The 22,874-nt window shown below is 43.7% G+C and overlaps 1 protein-coding gene across 3 annotated transcripts in view; it reads left to right on the plus strand.

Moving 5' to 3' along the window:
• Positions 1-22,874, plus strand: part of etv1 (ETS variant transcription factor 1) — a 112,624-nt gene that overhangs the window by 37,046 nt on the left and 52,704 nt on the right. For all 3 annotated transcript variants that reach the window (XM_067998483.1, XM_067998476.1, XM_067998493.1), the window contains exons 6-8: positions 13,959-14,088; positions 16,672-16,860; positions 19,685-19,932. In XM_067998483.1, coding sequence (XP_067854584.1) covers positions 13,959-14,088; positions 16,672-16,860; positions 19,685-19,932 — 567 coding nt within the window. The remainder of the gene's footprint in view (positions 1-13,958; positions 14,089-16,671; positions 16,861-19,684; positions 19,933-22,874) is intronic.

A 22,874-nucleotide genomic window follows, 5' to 3' on the forward strand; every position in this document is an offset into this window, starting at 1 on the left:
CAAAAAACTCAAGCAGAGAGGAGAAAAAGGTATATCCTTCTTAGAAATTTTGTTCAGCATTTCTGACCTTTTACAAAGAATGGGATTTTTTGAGCCTGACCTCATTTAAATATAAATATAATTGCCTATTAAAATGATGTTCTCACACATCCACATCATTCTCGGCCTCAAAGACCGACCAGAAGTTTACGTGTCGAGTGACGATCTGACAAAATGGATCCCAAGCCCGATTTCCTGGCCCTGCAACCGCATTCTTCCAATTGGAAATTCTACCCCATGGCTTACAAAAGCTATCTATTGTCCAATAGCACAGCAACATTGTTCTAGGTAATTCAGATTTGTTTTCTAATGGTCATGTATAACCAAAAGAATTTAGTGGCAACATTTTACTGAGCAATTTCCATATGCTTGATAGATTGTAAAATGAAATTATGGTATGCTTGAAGAAAATGTATAAATGAACCAAATTGCACCAGTGTGTCACAGTGACGATAAAATGAAGCAGATTGATTGTATCAAATGTGTTGGAACTTCTAACTATTTCAAAGCCATTACTTCTTCTACAATGTGAAGAGAGCCATAACAATTTGAAGAAGTCTGAACTGGTTCACCTGACATCTATTTTAAGGTCCCATAAGGGAGCTACAAATTCTAAATAGTGATTTAACAGTTTTCATGAAAAATACATGTCTGGACTTTTTATGAGGCTAACGATGTTGTAAATACTAGATTTTATAGAATATTTATGGACAAAGGCGTGTTACGGGTGACTGAAATCCTGACTTTTTTCTGAACTAACTTGATCCTGACTTTTCATCAGTCAGTCCAGACATGTATCTTTCGTGACAACAGTTAAATCACTATTTGAGTTTGTATTTCCCTTACAAGACCTTAAAATAAACACCAAACCTTAACCTTTCTATTTGTATTAATATTTCATGTTTATCCCTGGCACTGTTTTGAACATATTTTACGTCCTGTTATGCCGCAGATAGATTGCTGTTTGCTTTTATTTGAGGTAGTGGAAAGTTTTATTGGAAGTCACCACAAGGCAAAGGAGCAGAGTCTACAGTTTTTGTCTTTAGCATGCAAACTAGTCTGGCATTTATAAATGACACCAGCAGTAGCACAGCTTGAATATATAACTATTATTTCGAAACCTAAGCCAAGTGTGTGAAGAAATGTTTACAAAATGTCTCCTACTTCCACACAGTAAACCATTATTGATACTAACAAAAATACAAAATAAAGTCTTTAAGTTTCTTTAAGTTAGATAAAAGATATTATATTTTTCTATATATGTACAGATGTTTTATAAATCTTGCCATCATAAATGCAATAAAAATAATTACCTTTTTTGAATCTCCCAGATCATAAATTTATGTTACTGACTACTTGATCACTGCCCACTGTAATAAAAATTGCCACAGCTGCAAATATACTAACAGTCACTAGCTTTTGGCTAATGCATTTTTTAATATGGACAGCTTGTCACAGTTTTCTTATAAACGATACAGAACACAGCATGTGTAGATCAACAAAGGCCATACTCACTGAGTTTAGGGGGGTTAAATTGGATATCCCCCCGAATCCGGTCGCGGTGCGCGATTAACCCGTGCTCCGGTTGTTGTGATGCAGGCAGCACGTAACATTCGTGCTGTCTGGTAATTTACCTGATTCCTGTGAGCAGCCAGGCCTAGCTGTGATGCTGAGTGGCCACTTAAAGGCAGCCTGCATCTCTTATTTGCAAAATATAAGATACCGGTCCGCACGGAATCTGAACTCGGATATTACACAGGTAAAACATTGATGCAGGTCCCGTCCTTATGTTTACAAACTGTTGAGTTATGTTAAAAGATTGAATAAAGGTTGCGCACTACTAAATCCCACATCCTCCAATCTGCACGCCAGACCTCAACAACCTGCCAGTCTGAGTTTTCACCGGGCCTGCGAGAGAGTGTGCACCAAGATTCTCTGATGATGTACGAGAGGCCTTGGTGCAAGAGGTGGTCAGAAAGAGGGGCATCCTATAACCGCAGGGGGGCAAGAGGCCCTCCAGACATATGTTCCCGAGGCAGTAGGGTCGAAGTCAATGCAGGCGCATAGCACCATGAACATGGATGCAGTGCAGGAAGAAGTTCAATGCTTTGACATGAGTGGTTAAAATGAGTGAGGTCAACTGTCAAGTGGCATCTCCTACTAACTGCACCACTAGCCACATCCACTGCTCCACACACTACACCCCCATCACCCATATACCAACATATTCTTTCAATCAGTACTCAACTCTGCTTCTCACCCTTACACATTACCACTGTTGCAAGCCTCACACCCACAACTCACAGGTCAAACGCATTGGCAGCTATTCAACCATGACAGGCACATCACCCAAACATCTTGCAGGTCATTCACCGACACACGTCCCGCTTTCTTGCAGGAGAAGGTGGCGCATAACAGGAGGCAGCAAGTGACAGTGGCTCCATGGAACATGAACCTGCTGTCCTCTCTCAGGGTGACAGCATTACTGTCCCACCCCTGCCACTCCGCCAATGCCCTTGCTGTTGCCTGTCAGCCAACTAGCCCACTCTTTGTAGAGGGTTGAAATTTTATTGTAGGAACATAGGCAGATAGGAACAGGAGTAGGCCATTTAGCCCCTCAAGCCTGTTCTGCCATTCAATGAGATCATGGCTGACCTGTGACCTAACTCCATTTACCCGCCTTAGCCCCATATCCCTTCATACCTTTGATTAACAAAAATCTATCTTATTTCAGATTTAAAATTAACAATTGAGTTAGCATCAACTGCTGTTTGTGGAAGAGAGTTCCAAACATCTACCACCCTTTGCGTGTAGAAGCGTTTCCTACCTTCACTCCTGCAAGTCCTGGCTCTAATTTTTAGGCTATGTCCTCTAGTCCCAGTATTCAAGTATAGGAGACCTCCAAAAACAGGTACAAATGCATTAGCAACCAGAAGCAATAATCCAGCAACTAAGATGTAAATCCTGCATGGTCCCTTTAAATAGCGCTGGTGGCGGGGGGGTGGGGATGGTGGGGGTAGGGGGGGGTGGTCCTCCATGCTGTTTACGACCTGTTCAGCTGTGCGAGGTCAAAACGGTGCGTTGGCTGGAGCATTGAGTTCCAAAGTTGTATTTTTTTTTATTTGTTCACGGGATGTGGGCGTCGCTGGCGAGGCCGGCATTTATTGCCCATCCCTAATTGCCCTTGAGAAGGTGGTGGTGAGCCGCCTTCTTGAACCGCTGCAGTCCGTGTGGTGAAGGTTCTCCCACAGTGCTGTTAGGAAGGGAGTTCCAGGATTTTGACCCAGCGACAATGAAGGAACGGCAATATATTTCCAAGTCAGGATGATGTGTGACTTGGAGGGGAACGTGCAGGTGGTGGTGTTCCCATGTGCCTGCTGCCCTTGTCCTTCTAGGTGGTAGAAGTCGCGGGTTTGGGAGGTGCTGTCGAAGAAGCCTTGGCGAGTTACTGCAGTGCATCCTGTGGATGGTACACACTGCAGCCACAGTGCGCCGGTGGTGAAGGGAGTGAATGTTTAGGGTGGTGGATGGGGTGCCAATCAAGCGGGCTGCTTTATCTTGGATGGTGTCGAGCTTCTTGAGTGTTGTTGGAGCTGCACTCATCCAGGCAAGTGGAGAGTATTCCATCACACTCCTGACTTGTGCCTTGTAGATGGTGGAAAGGCTTTGGGGAGTCAGGAGGTGAGTCACTCGCTGCAGAATACCCAGCCTCTGACCTGCTCTTGTAGCCACAGTATTTATATGGCTGGTCCAGTTAAGTTTCTGGTCAATGGTGACCCCCAGGATGTTGATGGTGGGGGATTCGGCGATGGTAATGCCGTTGAATGTCATGGGGAGGTGGTTAGACTCTCTCTTGTTGGAGATGGTCATTGCCTGGCACTTATCTGGCGCGAATGTTACTTGCCAATTATGAGCCCAAGCCTGGATGTTGTCCAGGTCTTGCTGCATGCGGGCTCGGACTGCTTCATTATTTGAGGGGTTGCGAATGGAACTGAACACTGTGCAGTCATCAGCGAACATCCCCATTTCTGACGTTATGATAGAGGGAAGGTCATTGATGAAGCAGTTGAAGATGGTTGGGCCTAGGACACTGCCCTGAGGAACTCCTGCAGCAATGTCCTGGGGCTGAGATGATTGGCCTCCAACAACCACTACCATCTTCCTTTGTGCTAGGTATGACTCCAGCCACTGGAGAGTTTTCCCCCTGATTCCCATTGACTTCAATTTTACTAGGGCTCCTTGGTGCCACACTCGGTCAAATGCTGCCTTAATGTCAAGGGCAGTCACTCTCACCTCACCTCTGGAATTCAGCTCTTTTGTCCATGTTTGGACCAAGGCTGTAATGAGGTCTGGAGCCGAGTGGTCCTGGCCCTTTAATTCAGCATTGGACATTGATCTAATGCATATTGTCCCTACTTTACATGCTGCCGACGTTCGTTAAGTGCGCATGCACAAACACCTTCATCAATATGACGTCCGGCACATGTCATGTTAGAAGCATGCGTGCACATTCTGGACGCCATTTTGGGTCCTTAGGATGCCGTGTAGCGCCTACAAAATGGGCGCTATGCGGCCCAATTTATAGCTCTAGAATTTTTACGCAACATTTATGTGCTGTCTTAGATCTCATACAAAAGCTACAATAACGGAGTCCTATTCATAAAATCATTGCTGCATGTCTTGAGCTATTTATTGTGTACAAAGCACTGTACATTTCAGTTCATCTATTAGTTCATGTGGGGAAATTGACAAAATGGTAACAGATGGAATACTAGTCAAATATTTGAATAGTGCTGTGCATATGGTACAACTGATGGCTGACTTGTAGAGAACTTGCATTTCCCTCATTTTAAAGAGACACTGTCACTTGAATTGTCAACCATGACTTTTTTTTGCTTTTTATTCATTGCTATTTTCTACTTTCCTTTCTCGATGTAAGTATATAATCCCTATTGATAGTCCAGATTTTCCTTTTTATTTCAAAATCATAATCCAGATCTAATCGCACTTGGATTTTTTTATATGATATATGATATATGTATAGATAAGTATGTGTCCTCTAGATGCAACAGGAGGCTTGGAAGCACTTGGATCTATGTCCAAGGGAGGAACTGAAGGAAACCAGTATTAGTAAAAAAAAATAGTGCTAGGGAAATTAATGGGGCTAAAGGCTGACAAATCCCCAGGGCCTGATAATCTACACCCCAGAGTACTAAAAGAAGTCGCCCTGGAAATAGTGGATGCATTGGTGATCATCTTCCAAAATTCTATAGAATCTGGAACAGTTCCTACAGATTGGAGGGTGGCAAATGTAACCCCACTATTTAAAAAAGGAGGGAGAGAAAAAACAGGGAATTACAGACCAGTTAGCCTAACATCAGTAGTGGGGAAAATGATAGAGTCTATTATAAAAGATGTGATAACAGAACACTTGGAAGGCATTAATGGGATTGGACAAAGTCAGCATGGGTTTATGAAAGGGAAATCATGCTTAACAAATCTACTGGAGTTTTTTTGAGGATGTAACTAGTAAAATAGATAGGGGAGAACCAGTGGATGTGGTGTACTAGGATTTTCAGAAGGCTTTTGATAAGGTCCCAAGCACATGGGATTGGGAGGAATATACTGGCATGAATTGAGAATTGGTTGACAGACAAGAAACAGAGAGTAGGAATAAACGGGTCTTTTTCTGGGTGGCAGGCACTGATTAGTGGGGTACCGCAGGGATCAGTGCTTGGGCCCCAGCTATTCACAATATATATCAATGATTTGGATGAGGGAACTAAATGTAACATTTCCAAGTTTGCAGACGACACAAAGCTGTGAGGAGGATGCAAAGAGGCTCAAATGTAATTTAGACAAGTTAGGTGAGTGGGCAAGAACATGGCAGATGCAGTGTAATGTGGATAAATGTGAGGTTATCCACTTTGGTTGTAAAAACAGAAAGGCAGATTATTATCTGAATGGTGATAGATTGGGAAAAGGGGAGGTGCAACGAGACCCGGGTATCCTTGTACACCAGTCGCTGAAAGCAAGCATTCAGGTGCAGCAAGTAGTTAGGAAGGCGAATGGTATGTTGGCCTTCATTGCAAAAGGATTTAAGTACAGGAGCAGGGATGTCTTACTGCAGTTGTACAGGGCCTTGGTGAGACCGCATCTGGAGTATTGTGTGCAGTTTTGGTCTCTTTATCTGAGGAAGGATGTCCTTGCCATGGAGGGAGTGCAACAAAGGTTTCCCAGACTGATTCCTGGGATGGCAGGACTGACGTATGAGGAGAGATTGGGTCGACTAGGCCTACATTCACTAGAGTTTAGAAGAATGAGAGGTGATCTCATCGAAACATATAAAATTCTAACAGGACTAGACAGAGTAGATGCAGGGAGGATGTTCCCGATGGCTGGGGAGTCCAGAACCAGGGGTCACAGTCTCAGGATATGGGGTATGCCATTTAGAACCGAGATGAGGAGAAATTTCTTCACTCAGAGGGTGGTGAACCTGTGGAATTCTCTACCACAGACGGCAGTGGAGGCCAAGTCATTAGATGTATTCAAGAAGGAGATAGATATATTTCTTAATGCTAAAAGGATCAAGGGACATGGGGAAAAAGCGGGAACAGGGTACTAAGTTAGACGATCAGCCATGATCATTTTGAATGGCGGAGCAGGCCCGAAGGGCCGAATGGCCTACTCTTGCTCCTATTTTCTATGTTTCTATGTGACATCTGCTCCTATTCGCTAAATAGGTATCAATTTATTGACAAATAGAGGAGGAAGCAATTGACAGAGGGAGGAAAAAAAACCCTCGAGTACAATTTCCATGATGCCATTACCCTGCCGGATTTACGACGGGGAGGAACTTACGCATGCTGCTTTGACCTGGCGGCGACCCCGTCCCAAATCCCAAGGGATGGGGTTATTTAAATAATAGGGGAGGGCATGCATGCCTATCGGGGCGCCTAACCTACGACTGTATTGGAATCTTGGAGTGGCACCCTGCCACTCTGAGAGGGGAATCAAGAGGCTGGATCTGTCTAAAGGCAAAGGTGAGCTTTTTGGTTAGTAATTTTTCCCCTGGACAACGGGACCAGTTTTTAACTGGTATTCGATCCCTCTGGGATTGGTATTTGTTGGATTGTTCTATGTTGAGGCCGTCACTTGGTCCAGAACAGAACCTAAGCCTGCTCTCAGCACCTGTAGGTCCCACTGGGCCTATCATAGGCACATCTGCAGGTTTTCCAAGGTAGTTTGGTGAAGCTAGAGGAATGTTCCCAAAGTGCTGGCTGAATATAGATGGGGAGGGCAGAAGAAACACTTGCTCCCCCTCCCCTGGATTGTATTTTGAGGGTTATTTTTGAATGGAGCGGGGAATTTTGAGATCTGGACTCCGATCCCCTTACTGGAATTAGCCTGGAATTTTGTTATGACTCTTGTGCAATTTCTTGGCTTCCCTCTTTTGTGACGTTGTTGTCGATACTGGAGCAAATGAACACAAACAGCAATAAGATATGCTTGTGTGGGGTCTTACACCAGTTAAATGTAGGAGTTATAAAGATTTCTAAATAACAGCTATATAATTGATTATTTCTAATACCGAATTAAGGGAGGCTAGAAAAACAAATCATTATACAGAGGGTGTTTAGCATGGGGAATGCTCTGTCACAAACTTTTGTTGAAGCAGAATACATAAGTTACGTTAAGAGAATTAGACAGTTGCTTGGAAGAAGAGGAATATTAAAGGGTATCAGGAGCAAGCACAAGAATGGAATTAAGGGTAGGTGGCTCATATGGATAAAAGCATTAGTACAGCATTGTAATTTTTTGTGATTCTGGAAATTTACTATCTGTGAGCATGTTGGACATTTTTCAGTAAGGCTGACCCTTGTGGGTAAATCAGGATTTTCACCATTTTATGTGACACACAAGTATTAAAAACTACAGAGTTGGATTGCAGAAGTTTTTGGTTATACCGGTTAAGTGGCAATTTAGCTGCTTGAGAGAAGTGAAAGGAGCATTATTACAGATGCACCATGTTTGACTTTTTTCCATCGTTCCTTCTAATGAATTTGTGTTTCACAAAAATCGCCCACAGAACTATCGCATTGAATCAGCATTTTGATGACCGAGAATAAAATCTACCAAAAAATGGTTTTCTCATAGAATAGGAAAATATACTCCTAAGAGAGAAGGGGGTGGGTTCGTATAGTGAGTCGTTATCACAAGTCTCATTGCAAACAGTAGGCCTGAGTGGTTTGGTGTACTCTCCAGGGTGGGCACATCTTACTTTGTTGCAATAAAGTAGTCTTTTAATTTTATATTTTTGAAGCCCACATTTCCTTGTGTTCACTCATGTAATTTGGGTAATTTTACTGACTTTGTGTTCCGGACAGGGAGTTTCACCCACTGGGAACACATATCAGAAGTTTAGGTGTGTGTTGTAAGTTATTTTCCACTCATTGATTTAAGTGGGAGTGGGAGGGATCAGGTCAGAGCTGTTCCTGCAGCAGTGGGAGTGGGAGGGATCAGGTCAGGGCTGTTACTGCAGCAGTGGGAGTGGGAGGGATCAGGTCAGGGCTGTTACTGCAGCAGTGGGAGTGGGAGGGATCAGGTCAGAGCTGTTACTGCAGCAGTGGGAGTGGGAGGGATCAGGTCAGAGCTGTTACTGCAGCAGTGGGAGTGGGAGGGATCAGGTCAGGGCTGTTCCTGCAGCAGTGGGAGTGGGAGGGATCAGGTCAGGGCTGTTCCTGCAGTAGTGGGAGTGGGAGGGATCAGGTCAGAGCTGTTACTGCAGCAGCGGGAGTGGGAGGGATCAGGTCAGGGCTGTTCCTGCAGCAGTGGGAGTGGGAGGGATCAGGTCAGAGCTGTTACTGCAGCAGTGGAAGTGGGAGGGATCAGGTCAGGGCTGTTACTGTGGGAGTGGGAGTGGGAGGGATCAGGTCAGGGCTGTTACTGCAGGAGTGGGAGGGATCAGGTCAGAGCTGTTCCTGCAGCAGTGGGAGTGGGAGGGATCAGGTCAGGGCTGTTATTGCAGCAGTGGGAGTGGGAGGGATCAGGTCAGAGCTGTTACTGCAGGAGTGGGAGTGGGAGGGATCAGGTCAGAGCTGTTACTGCAGCAGTGGGAGTGGGAGTGGGAGGGATCAGGTCAGGGCTGTTACTGCAGCAGTGGGAGTGGGAGGGATCAGGTCAGAGCTGTTACTGCAGGAGTGGGAGTGGGAGGGATCAGGTCAGAGCTGTTATTGCAGCAGTGGGAATGGGAGTGGGAGGGATCAGGTCAGAGCTGTTACTGCAGCAGTGGGAGTGGGAGGGATCAGGTCAGGGCTGTTACTGCAGCAGTGGGAGTGGGAGGGATCAGGTCAGGGCTGTTATTGCAGCAGTGGGAGTGGGAGGGATCAGGTCAGGGCTGTTATTGCAGCAGTGGGAGTGGGAGGGATCAGGTCAGGGCTGTTACTGCAGCAGTGGGAGTGGGAGTGGGAGGGATCAGGTCAGAGCTGTTACTGCAGCAGTGGGAGTGGGAGTGGGAGGGATCAGGTCAGGGCTGTTACTGCAGCAGTGGGAGTGCAGCTTTGCAACGTTTGAAATAACATGGGAAGCAGAAATCAAATCCACATTGGTTTGCTGAGCAGAGAGGCTTACTGTGACTAACTCAAACTCCTCCCAATCGGAATGAACACAGGCAGGCCCATTCACCCTCACCTGAATCATCGAAGTTCAGTTTGCTTATTTTTAAGGATCATTCAGTATATCACTATATATGGTGTACAGAAAAGGAAGCAGAACTGAAAGTTCGGTCAGGCAAAGAGAAGTTGAATTGGAGACCGGTTGGATTATTGTAAAAACAGTAACCACCATTTAAAATTTGGAGGCGGGCTTTAATGTTTCCCACCCTATCCAGTGACTTTATAAATCCAACCTGCCAGACTTTGATCCATTCCTGGACCTGTCTGCTTCGAAACTAGTTCTTGTGAAAGATAGAAACATTAGCAGATCCCACTTTTACTCATTTTTTCTATTTGAACCAAAATCCTTATTGCTATGTACACACAGGAAGTGCTTCAGCCAGTCCTTGTTTGCATATCTCAGAGTTTGATTGTGACCAGCACGTGGGGTCAGGTTGCTTTGCTGCGTATCCTCAGGATCTGCCTCTTCCATTCAGTTTCCCCATTAAGCTCAGCAGCAGTCTCCTAGTATCTGTGGCAGTGAATGGGGGGCAGGGCCAAAATATCAACCTTGACTCAAAGACAAATATCATTGCACTTATCACACGGGAAAGAGGAGGATTTGGTGCCTAAAATCTTCACAAACCAAATCTTCCTGAGTTTTTTTTGTTTTACTTGTGTAGGTTTCAATAAGTGATAGACATTTTCTCATGGTTTCAGAAATCGACAAGTAAACCTTTATTTTGATGCTTGAAACTTGCCAAATAGTTGGTAATAATTTTATTTATGGAAATCAGCTTTCTATAATCCTGACTTCTTTAGTGAGAAATAGAGTGGAATTGATAACCATTTATACAGCACTAAAGAGCAGTGCCATTCACTAATGGGCTAGAACTCCTTTCTGGCACGAATGAGCTCTGAAATTCAGACTGAAGTGCAGATTGGCTGATGATTGGATATGGATGCTGTTGGACTTGTCCAGTTGAATCAGTGCTGACTTTGGGGGTGCTGCTGCTCGTGACGTGTACTGAAGAAAAATCTGGTCATGATGGAATCTTGGGATGTTTTACTACATTAAAGGCACTATATAAATGCAAGTTGTTGCTGTTGAATCTCAATCTGAGTGGGGGGGTGGGGGCAAGAGTTCCAAACTGAAATCTGGAGCTCATCCTGATTTTTGGTAACCAGCAACTAAGCAACAGTATGGGTCCCATGAGAAATAGGCAGAGTGAAACCTGCAAAGCTGCACAGACAGTTGCAGTCTGGAGCAGTGTTCAGCGAATGTAATTTAATTTAATTGTTGATCGTGACTCCAGATGATTGTGATTTGATCAGGAATAATTTAGTACTTAACAGCCTCTTACATGCACTGAGTACATGTGGGAAGGTAAAGTAAATTGCATAAATTAATGTGCCGCATTCATGTGGGCTTGTGAGTGTTAGAGATCCCTGGCAGTACTGTACTACTTAATGTAATGTCTAAGCAGGCAGTTATTTTAACTCCTGAAGGATGGTGCAACAAAAGTTTGTTTTTGTATTTTTATATACAGTATCCCATAGCTCTTGCATTATTAGGAATGACTGTGCCAATGATTGGAATATTTATCCACCTGTCATACAGCAACAGCAGCTCTAAGTCATACTGCTGCTTCCACTGCTAAATGGTTTTATTAAAATACACCTCTGAGTTTTTGTCTGGGGAATTCTTGGCTTTTCTAACTGAATGTACTGATACGTGTGTGAGGAAAGATAGCAACAACAACATGCATTTATATTGCACCTCTAGTGTAGAAAAATGACCCAAGGCACTTCACTGAGGCATAAGGGGGGAAGAAATGGATGTCGAACCAAAGGAGGAGATATTAGGAGAAGAGATCAAAAGTTTGGTCAAAGAGGTGGGATTTGAGGAGGGTCTTAAAGGACGAGAGGGAGGTGGAGAGGCGGAAGGGTTTAGGGAGGCGCACCGTGGCTGCAGTGTGCACCATCTACAAGAAGCACTGCAGCAACTCGCCAAGGCTTTTTCGACAGCACCTCCCAAACCCGCGACCTCTACCACCTAGAAGGACAAGGGCAGCAGGCGCATGGGAACACATGTTCCCCTCCAAGTCACGCACCATCCTGACTTGGAAATATATTGCCCTTCCTTCACCATCGCTGGGTCAAAATCCTGGAACTCACTACCGAACAGCGCTGTGGGAGAACCTTCACCACACGGACTGCAGCAGTTCAAGAAGGCGGCTCACCATTGGGCTTGGAAGATGCGCAGTGCAGTTTCACCAGAATGTTACCTGGCCTCCAAGGGTTAGATTATGAGGAAAGATTACATAAACTAGGCTTGTATTCCCTGGAATATATAAGGTTAAGGGATGATTTGATTGAGGTTTTTAGGATTTTGAAAGGATTTGATAGGATACATAGAGACAAACATTTTCCTTTGATGGGGGAGTCTAGGACAAGGGGACATAACCTTAAAATCAGAGCCAGGCCATTCAGGAGAGAAGTTAGGAAACACTTCTTCACGCTAAGGGTGGTAGAAGTGTGGAACTCTCTCCCACAAAAAGCAGTAGATGCTAGCTCAATTAATAATTTTACATCTGAGATCGATAGATTTTTGCTAGCCAAATGTATTAAAGGATATGGAGCCAATACAGGTGGATGGAGTTAGGATACAGATCAGCCATGATCTCATTGAATGGCGGAACAGGGTTGAGGGGCTGCATGGCCGACTCCTGTTCCTATGATGGGATGGGGGCAGCAGAGTTTTGCGTGAGCTGAAGTTTACAGAGGATGGATGATAGGAGGCTGGACAGGCGGGCATGGGAATAATCGAGTCTGGAGGTAAAAAATGGCATAAATTATGGTTTCAGCAGCAGATGGGCTGAGGTAGGAGTGAAGGCGGGCAATGTTACTGAGGTGGAAGTGGTGGTCTTAGTGATGCAGAGGTTATGTGGACAGAAAGTCAACTCGAGGCCAAACAGGACACCGTGGTTACAAACAGCCTGGTTCAGCCTGAGGCAGTGGCAAAGGAGACGGATGGAGTTATTGGTGAGCGTAGAGTTAGTGGTAGGGGGCTGAAGCGAATGGCTTTTATATTCCTAATGTTTAGCTGAAGAAAATTGTGGCTCATCCTGGATGTCGGATAAGCAGTCTGATAGCACAGAGGCAATGGAGGGGTAGAGAGACATGGAAAAAGTAGGGTGCCTTTCAAAATGAGTACATTTCCTTTCCTAACCTTTTAATATGTTGCCTATTTTCAGATAATTCTGTTCCTCCTCACATCTCACTTCATGTCAGAGGATTTTCAATGTGGGGGACCTGCTGTAAATATTAACACATTCCCTAGTTGGGGTGGTGTCAGAGGAAGGGCATTGCCACCCATCCAGACTAATGTCCTCCAACTTGAAATCCTGAACATTATACATTTTAACTGAATGGTTTCTTTGGCTTCTCTTGTGAGTGTGTGTATATGACCTACTTCCCAATATGAAAGCAGTGACCTCTGACCGTTGGCAATGATGGAGAAGATGATTTCAGTCATTACTTTGGGCTGGACATGTACTGTGCGGCTTCATATATATTAAATTACAATGCAGTAATTAAAATGTCTGTACGTGAGAAATGCTGTCAACTTCCGTGATACAAATTTAGTTCTTTATATTATATTGTTGACTATGCGAGATGACATAAACTTCAAACAATTGTGTGAGTGGTTTCTTGGCCTAACAAAGATAAAAGGCACATTCAAGCCAGACCATCTGTTTAACTGGACTGTTATTAATTCCAAAAAAACACACTTTGCCTGTTGTGCAACAAGGATCATCAAATCATGACTATTTAAGTAATGTATTCTAAATATTTTGCAATGAAACATTTGGCAGCAGTTGTTTGTATAGAAACATAAATCTCAGCGGAATAAACTATTTTGCTATGTACATTAACTATTTAAAATTGTATCCTTGCAAACATCTGATTGTCTAGCTACTTCTTGGTGTGTTGTCCAAATGAGGGAGTACTATCTTTAGCCATTACCCTACTGTATGTCATCACTGGCTTGTCCATGCACAGTTAAGTCATCATTTGAAACACTGGCAGTGGGATCCAAACAAAATAAACAGTGTACGGCAACACCATCTTAAAAGTAACCAATACTGAAGAACTGGTAATGGCTGAGGGGGGAAAAGGCTCTCTTTTGGATCTCTTTGAAAACATGTAAAGATCTGAGAGGTCACTCTTTTTCTCTATCTCTCGCTCTTTCTCTCATTTCAGTGGCTTTTCACGGCCTCCCTCTAAAAATCAAGAAGGAACCGCAGAGTCCCTGTTCTGAGCTGAGCACTGCCTGCAGCCATGAGCAACCTTTCAAGTTCAGTTATGGGGAAAAGTGCCTGTATAATGTCAGGTAAGATAATTCATTAGAAATCTTTGGTGAGTCTACTGGTATTCCTGGCTATTATATGTGACATTTTCTGAAAGCTAAAATGTTTCCTTATTTATTTCTCTGTGGTAACAGAAATTGCCCCTTGTTATGCTGCACTTAAGTGTAGAGATTTTTAGTGCACACCCCTTTTCATTCAATTGTTATCCCAGTGTGTTCATTGCCTATATCTGCTATGCTGTAGCTTGATAGGAGAGTGCTGTCTGCTATTATGGTCTGAACTCAGAATGTAGTCAGGTTTATGTTGCCAGTTTTATCTCGTATGCAGCAAGTACCACTTTTAAGGCACACTCATCCTGGCACAAATGTGGCAGGATAAATGGATTCAATGTAGGTGAAGTGAAGGTGGATTGTAGTCGTCTTGTCACTCCTATGGGTTCAGCAGAGTTTTAATGATTGTCCTGGAATGAAAATCTTCTTTACTTTAGGCCTTTTTAACAACTTGCAAGAAATTGTTGCACACTAACAGCTGGATAAAAATGCACCAATGTGTTTGTTCAAATAATATATTCTGAGTTTGCCTTCAAGGGAAAACCAACCATTTAACTTAAGATTGAATTATTTATGGGGGGGAAGGCAGATCAAGTGAGTGCTCCTGATGAGGACTTGAGCACCACTCACTTGAACATCTGTAAGGAGTTTAAAAATATAGAATTCACCACCTTATTGGTATCCTGTTCACCTCATTAATCTTGTCAGGAAACTCTAATTCAATTTTGTTAATTTGATCAGTCACCCAAGAACAAACTTTTACGGGCTTAGGCAGTTGAAACTGTCAGTAAGAAGTAAGGGCTCTGAAAATCCACGGGCTTTCTGGCACACTCCTGCTGTGGAAGTGTGAAGAAAAGCCAGAGGAATAGGCCAGGACCCATATACGTTGGAGTTCCTGATGGGCCTTGTGCCTCCACCTGCCCCAAACAGAGACATTATTATCAGAGGGGCGTGGCTTGGAGCATGGACTCCCACATTCCAGCCTCAGGTTGACCTGTCTAAGTACTAACGGCTATTATGCCAAGAAGAAAGAAGTGTACTGGTCCCAGCAAAGCATATGTGAGGCCCACCTTGGGGATCCAGGTTTGGGATGTACACTGTACCCTGAAGATGTTTGCCACTCCATGGATTACAAAGGGGCTGGCAGGCTGCTGCAACTTTCCTTTGGGCGGGGAGGGAGGGCAGGTCTCTGGCCTCCCACTTCCCAGAGCAGGCTGACTTTGGCCAGGATTCTTGGCCTCATGGAACAGGCAGGTACCCAAGATGTTCACCTAGGCGGATGGCCAAGACGTGCACCTAGCCAGACAAATCAAGGAACCTTCCCCGACCCCAGATACTCTGGCAGGGTTTGCACGGAGGTTCCCAGTGGGCGAGATCCTGCTGTAAGTGCAAAGGTCACTGGTCCGCATATATTTGGGGCCAAGCTTCTTTTTGCTGGGATGGCACTAAGGTATGACCACTGCAGTTGATTTTAATTGCTAATAAAATGCCCTTGGACACCATATGAAAATAAAGTTACCTGACAATGTGAAGGTAACTTTTCCAATGGATTTCTCCAATACAACAGGAAGTGCGTTTGCCAACATTTTATTGGAACTTATAATCTTGGTTTAGAGTAACAGCTGCATGGCTTTACATTTTCTTACTCCTGCCCAGTAACCTCATGTTGTATTCTTGCCACTGTATATGACATGATTCTTATTATAGAGTCACTTGTTTGACTTTTGTTTCCCCTTAAAGTGACTATTGCTGTCAGAATCATTCTCTCTTCCTTAAAAATTTCCAGGTATTTTCAACCCTAATTGCAGAACAGTTGCAGTTGAGCTGAGTAATGTTTGATCTAGTTACAGGTAAAGGATTTGAGCTCAGGATTAATCTTAGGTAATGCAAGCTTGTGCAGTAACCAGGTTTAATTGGATCCGGCAGGATTTCCATCATCCTGCATTATAATTAAAGAGTGAATCTTGCCATCATACTCTTTTTAAAATGCAAGGGAAGAGGAAGTGAAGCAATCTATAAGACTTTCACATTTCAGTAGTGCTGTAAAACTCCCAACTCACAGTTGATACCACTACCAAAGTAAATGCACCTCTATGTCTTCATCTGATGTCAGCAAAGACCCAACTTTTCCTGGGTCTCTCAAACTAGCGCCGGTACTCAGAACTCCCTGATTGACTTTGTAAATGCACTGAGGTGTTATGATACATAGTGGCATAATGCATGTCCGTTGAGGCAGGGGACCGTCTCAATGTCAGATTTCCCGGCAGGCCTGCTTGTTGTGCATACACTCTGCTTAAATGCTTAAAACGGACCGGCACATTTGTGCAACAGCAGGTTTCATTTCAGGAGTTGGCTTGCATGGGAACTGTCTCCACCTTATGTCTAAGTATGTGGGAGAGTGACGTATGCAGATCCTTCTCCCGACATCTAACCCAGAGCCCAAACCAGGGTAAAAGTATCATTTGATATTACCAGTCTCTAGACAGTGGCACAAAGAAAAATGCATTTTGTCCTGTTATCTCTTGTTTTATTTGTGGGCTTGTTTTGTTCCTCTAGTGCCTACGATCAGAAGCCACCTGCAGGATTGAAACCCTCCAACCCGCCAACCCCATCCAGCACGCCAGTATCCCCCTTGCACCATGGGTCACCTAATCCTGCAGCAACTCCCAAACCGGACAGAAGTTTTCCAGCTCATCTGCCTACCACCCAGCCCATTCCAGAGAATGCTTACCCAATGGATCCTAGGTCAGGAAATACACTTAGTCCTTTCCTATATTTATTTAGATATGATCTGAATTTCCTGATTCTATTCATGAGTACCTTCTAAACTCAGCTGGAAATGGGTAAAACCTAAGGAAACAAACAGCAAGAAATCTTTGTTAATTATTTGTCTTCTTGTGGGAGCCTCATCACATATTGATGTGTAGCAGTTGCTGTCTGCATTCAAAGCTGCTATTAGCACAAAGATAAATGGACCCAAAACTGGCGTGGATATATCTAGAAATAACAGGAGTGAAATTGGTGTTGGGCAGTAGCACAAAACCGGCGATAGTGAATCGGCCGCCCGTATATACCACGAGGATTTTCTTTTTCACAGAAGTCAATGGCAAAGAAAATCAGGTGGGTATAAAACAGGCGGCCAATTCATTATTGCTCATTTTGCGCTACAGCCCAAGACCAATTTCACCCCCAGCCTGTTCAGGTTATTGGGAAATTCACTGCCTAGTCTCCATTATAAAAATATATAGCATTCTTCTACATTGTTATGTTATATTACGCTACTTCTCTCATATATAAGTGAATAATGGACACGCGAGAATGATTACAAGGCAGTAAATGGAGTGCAGATCATAAGCAGGAGCAGTTTATAACTTACCTCAACCCCCAAGAATATATGTAAGGAATCTTACAACACCAGGTTATAGTCCAACAATTTTATTTTAAAATCACAAGCTTTCGGAGATTATCTCCTTCGTCAGGTGAGTGACGAAGGAGATAATCTCCAAAAGCTTGTGATTTTAAAATAAAATTGTTGGACTATAACCTGGTGTTGTAAGATTCCTTACATTTGTCCACCCCAGTCCATCACCGGCATCTCCACATCATGCCCAAGAATATATTACAACCTTGAAATGATTCCATGGTACCTTTCATTTTTTAAATAATATACAAGGGTAGATTTTTCAGATTTCCAATATGCGCTCCTGGGGTGAGAAACTCAGTGCTGGGAGTGCAAACTCATGAAATCTTCTCTATACTGGCTTCAATCCGCTTTGCATTCTTGTTCCTCCTGGCAGTAGCTCTCAATGTGAACACTGTCAAGTATGCTCATGTGTCAGTGATGTGTGATGACACTCATGCTGAACAATTAATGACTGTGACATAATTACCATGGGGTAAATTTTAACCCCCAAGAACGGGTGGGTTGGGGAGTAAAAATACTCCGTTTTCAGAGAGGGACAACATCCTGGCTCCAACACTCCCACTTCTGGGTTTAACCCAGGCAGGCTTGTACTCATGTGGAGAACAGACATCAGGAAATCCCGCCCCTACTTAAAGCTGGCGGGCAGATACTTAAAAGGGCAATGCACTTCATTGAGATACTTGACGTACTTAATATTAAGTGTATCGTACACTTAAAACAAATTTAACCTTACCTGTTCGGGTTTCCCATCGCTTCCGATTCACATCAGGTGAAGGCAGGCAGGTAGGGCTGGATCCATGAGGTGAGCGCCTTTATTGCACTGCTTGTGGGCCCTGAGGAGCAGGAGTGCTTCATCCAGGCCCAACAAGCTCACCTGACCGACAGGCCCCCGCGATCGGACTTCCCCCCCCCCCCCCCCCCCCCTCAATGGCCCATCATGGTGTACCCCTCATCAACTCCCTCACTTCACCTGACCACCAGTGATCTCCGATCTCTTCTCAGCCCCCCGATCTCTTCCTCAGCACCCCCCACCCCCGATCTTCTCCCTGCCTCCCCCCCCCCAAAATCATCTCCCCGGCCTGTAATCCCTCCCTCCGATCCCCGGCTGCAGCCTACTGCAGCAGGCCTTCCTGCCCAACAGCCAGCCAGCCTGTCAATCTGGCTGTCTGCCGGGCGTGAAACCCGGAAGTCCAATTGATTGGCCTTATTAACTTCTAGGTTTCACACCCGGAAATCTTTCCCCCTGCTCCCTTCCGGGCTGGAAGTTAAAATTTATCCCCATGGGTTTATCAAGCCATAACTTGCAGTTTATTACCGAGGAATTGTTGCACCCATGTACTTAAGAACGTAACAAAGTTTGGAGTGAGAAAAGGCTATTTGGCCCATCGAGTCAGCTCCATCCAAAGTCCACGTGTAATTATCCTATCATGGGTATCTCCCCCTTCCCACCACCAGTGCTTGCTTAATTTAAGGAACACTATGTTCCTTCTCCTACATCTTTGGAAAATCAAGCAATGCTATTAAAATCTCTATAACCTTCAGTTCTCCTTCTCATACATGTGTGAATAATTTTCTTTTAAACAGATCCATAGTTACTTCAAAGTTCAATAAAATGGTTATAAAACACTTGAGCTTCCACTCTGCCTCCTAAGGTAGGGATCCATGTGTAGAATTTCAGGATTAAATCTATTATTTACAGGCTTGTGGCACAATACATTTGGGTATTACCATACTGTGCTTCCTAAGAAATTAATTTCTCTATTAAAGAGGCATTTTTTGTCCGTTAAGTCCTGCAGGAGATGTGCACAGTGAATGCTATATTATAGAGGGCTGCAGTACTGACCTTCTGCTCTTATAGATGTACATTTAAAGATGTACATATACAAAGCACCCCATAGTTTTTCTGTTGTTAAAAAATGAAGTACACCCTTCTCCTTTAATAAGAGTTTAAAAATCCTATGTCTGTTACAGTGTCTCAAACTTAGCCCAGATTTTACTTTTAGCTTACATATTATGTTCCATGATGTAATGGGGTATCCACTATGGTGCCTAACTTTTACAATGTATAAAATGCTGAGCTGCTAAGGACCAGGATAGAGTCTACTTCAGTTTTCACTAAATTTTCCTGCTTTATATCACTTGCAGATTCCGGCGCCAGCTTTCCGAGCCATGCCATTCGTTCCCACCTCCTCATGGACTGCCCAGGGAAGGTCGCCCAATGTACCAGAGGCAGTTGTCTGAGCCCAACATCCCCTTCCCCCCTCAGGGCTTCAAACAGGAGTATCACGATCCAGTCTACGAACATGCCACCATGATTAGTGGTCCAACAAACCAGAGCTTTCCACAGCCTATGATGATTAAGCAAGAGCCACGGGATTATGCGTATGATTCAGGTTAGTGGTGTTGACGTACAAAAGCACAAAATAGGATCCAAGGTAACAGCATCAATGAGGGGAAAAGACTTCAGCTGCAGTTTATTGAATAATTGGCTTCTTCTATTACACCAAAGGGACTGCTACCGGTCATTTTCAGTCCCAGTGGAACCTCAGCCTGGATCCATTATCTGATGTGTTAACATTAGAAAAGTGCTTTGGGCTCACATTTCCACCACTCCCCTGCATGGAAATGGCCGGAGAAATTGTCATTATTAAAGATAAATCCATTCATCACCAGGGCTGTTTGCTTTGTCACTGTTGTGGTGCTGTTTTCTCCCAATCCTTCATCTTCAATGAGTATTGTGTTTGCTTAAAGAACATAATGTACCTCATTAAAAAAAATCATAAGATTCCAAAAAACAATTCAGCTGCTGCGTATAACTTATGTCCGTTGGCATGAGTGCTTAATTTTAGTCAAAGCCTTCATATATTGATATATGTATGAATGTATCTATCCATCCATCGAACTGTCTATTGTATATAGTAAAAGTCTTGTGAATAGTGCATGTCGTCGCACAGTTCCTATAACACTTCCTGTAATGCTTCACTGTGATATTTCTCAGTCAAACAAAGAAAGCTAGTCATTGTCCTGGAGTCTGAAATTTGCACTGTCATCTGATTGACCTCAGCAGTTACCTGGATTTACTTATCTAAAGTAGTGTTCTTAAAGACACAGATCAGTTCAATTGTGGAACGAAAGAAAGAACATTTATATGTCACCTTTCATGACCATAACACATCCCAAAGCGCTTCTCAGCCAATGAACTATTTTTTTGAAGTGCAGTCACTATTGTAATGTAGGGAAATGCAGCAGCCAACATCCGCACATCAAGATTCCACAAACAGCAATGAGATGTGACCAGATAATCTCTTTTTGGGGGTTATAGTTGGATAAATGTTGCCACAACACCAGAACACCGCTGCTCTTTTTCAGATAGCACGGGATCTTTTTTGTTTACCTGAAAGGGCACATGGGGCCTTGATTAACTTATCATCCGAAAGACGGCAGCTGTGAGAGTGCAGCACTCCCTCAGTACTGCACTGAAGTGTTACTCTAGATTATGTGCCCAAGTCCTTGGAGTGGGGCTTGAACCCATTACCTTCTGATTCTGAGGGAGAGTGCTACCACTGAGCCAAAGCTGATACCATTAATTTAGATCATTACCTGGTTGTTTTCCTGATATTGCAAGTATTTTTTCTCTGCTGTGCAGCTGATAGGTGCATGTTGGTGCACAATTGGCCCAAAACTTTAATTATATATATTTTTTACATTGCTGAAAAATGTTTGTCCGTCAACAAAAGAGAATATAGATTTGACACATTGGTATAATTTTTTAAATCTTGTGTCTAGATGGTTTCTATATAAGGACCAATTTTACAAATGTGCACTTTCATTGGGCAAGGTTGTCCATCAGATGCACAATTTAATAAAATCTGCTGTTTTGTTGTAGAATTTGATTGGTCCTTGTGATCCCCAAATCTCCCCTGTCATTGATCCTGGTAACATCTTTTCATTGGTTGCTATTCTCTGCTAATTTCTTTTCATTGGTCACTGCTAATTTCTTTTCATTGGTCACTTCTAATGCAATATCCACCATCTTATGGCAATGTCTGATCCCATACTTAGCAGCAGCTATTCCTGCACTAATTCCATGCTCAACTTCCCTGCTCCCAGCCCAAATGCCATCCCTCCAGCCCTCCGTACCATATCTTAACTTGTGGTCTCAGGTTGAGCCTCACCCCAACATGCATTTTCCGCCCCCAGAACTCACCACAACCACCTGGGGCCCCACATTAACCTGAACCTCAACTCCAACATTCATCTTTCTCTGGGACACAACACATCCACACACCCACATGTGACTCATCCCTGATCTGGCATCTGGCCTGTACCTTCTCCCGTGCCCACCACACCCACATGTGACCCAATCTTATGAACCAAACACGCCACCCTTATCCTGTTCCTGGCTTCTGGTCAGAATATCAATTTAGGATGAATAAACTTCTTTCCATAAAAGAATGGGGGACTTGCTTAAAATCTCTGTTGCTTAAGCTGTGAGAGTTAAATATTCTTTCTGCTGGGTAATCCACTCTGGTGCAACACTGCAAATGACACTGGATTTTAATATCAAACACCATCAAATTTACTGGGTGCAGTGGTATGCTGTCATCTGTATCAGCATAAAAACAAAATCAAAAGAGAAATTTAAAAGTGAAAGTGTCTTCGCGACATGTGTATATGATTATACAAGCTCAGGGGGAAAAAATAGATCAAATAGGGCCCAGTATGTACTTGTGCCCGTTGTTGCAAAATAATTGGACTTCAAAGACAAACTGATTTGACATTAACTTTAGTGTCAGCCTCTTATGTGACACCTCAATTTTTCCAGGAATATATTGTTGCAGTGCTGAGAAGTGCTTTGTACATCAATTTGTACATTGGAGAGTTTATTTGTGTGAAGTGTACCTTCAGGATTGATGTACACAAATATATGTTTATGTTATACTGTCGGCTTAAGTGATCAAAAGTCACAGAATTTCAGCAGCATTCTGAGTTCAGCACATGTCAACAGTGTAATCCGGATTTATTCTCCTATTACAGTGTTATGAGGTCAAATGGACTCTGGCTGTCTTCCTAAGCCAGTAATGGAAGGCTGAAGCCCACATTAGACCGATCACGTCAACTTTACTCAAGAGTGATTGATTCAATCTATCCCCTTGGGGCTTCTGCACATAAGCTGAGTTCAGGCATGAATGGAGCTAGGCAGCATTGAGTTTCATTCATAAAATGGAGGGAAGGGAAAGACTAGAATTCCCAGTTAGACTGGGCAGGGTGTACAATTCTAGCAGCTGCTTCCTTTGCCAGATTACTTGATACGATCATTACCGCAACAGGCATG

This window comes from Heptranchias perlo, chromosome 2 (genome assembly GCF_035084215.1).
Source record: "Heptranchias perlo isolate sHepPer1 chromosome 2, sHepPer1.hap1, whole genome shotgun sequence".
Classification (NCBI taxonomy): Eukaryota; Metazoa; Chordata; class Chondrichthyes; order Hexanchiformes; family Hexanchidae; genus Heptranchias; species Heptranchias perlo.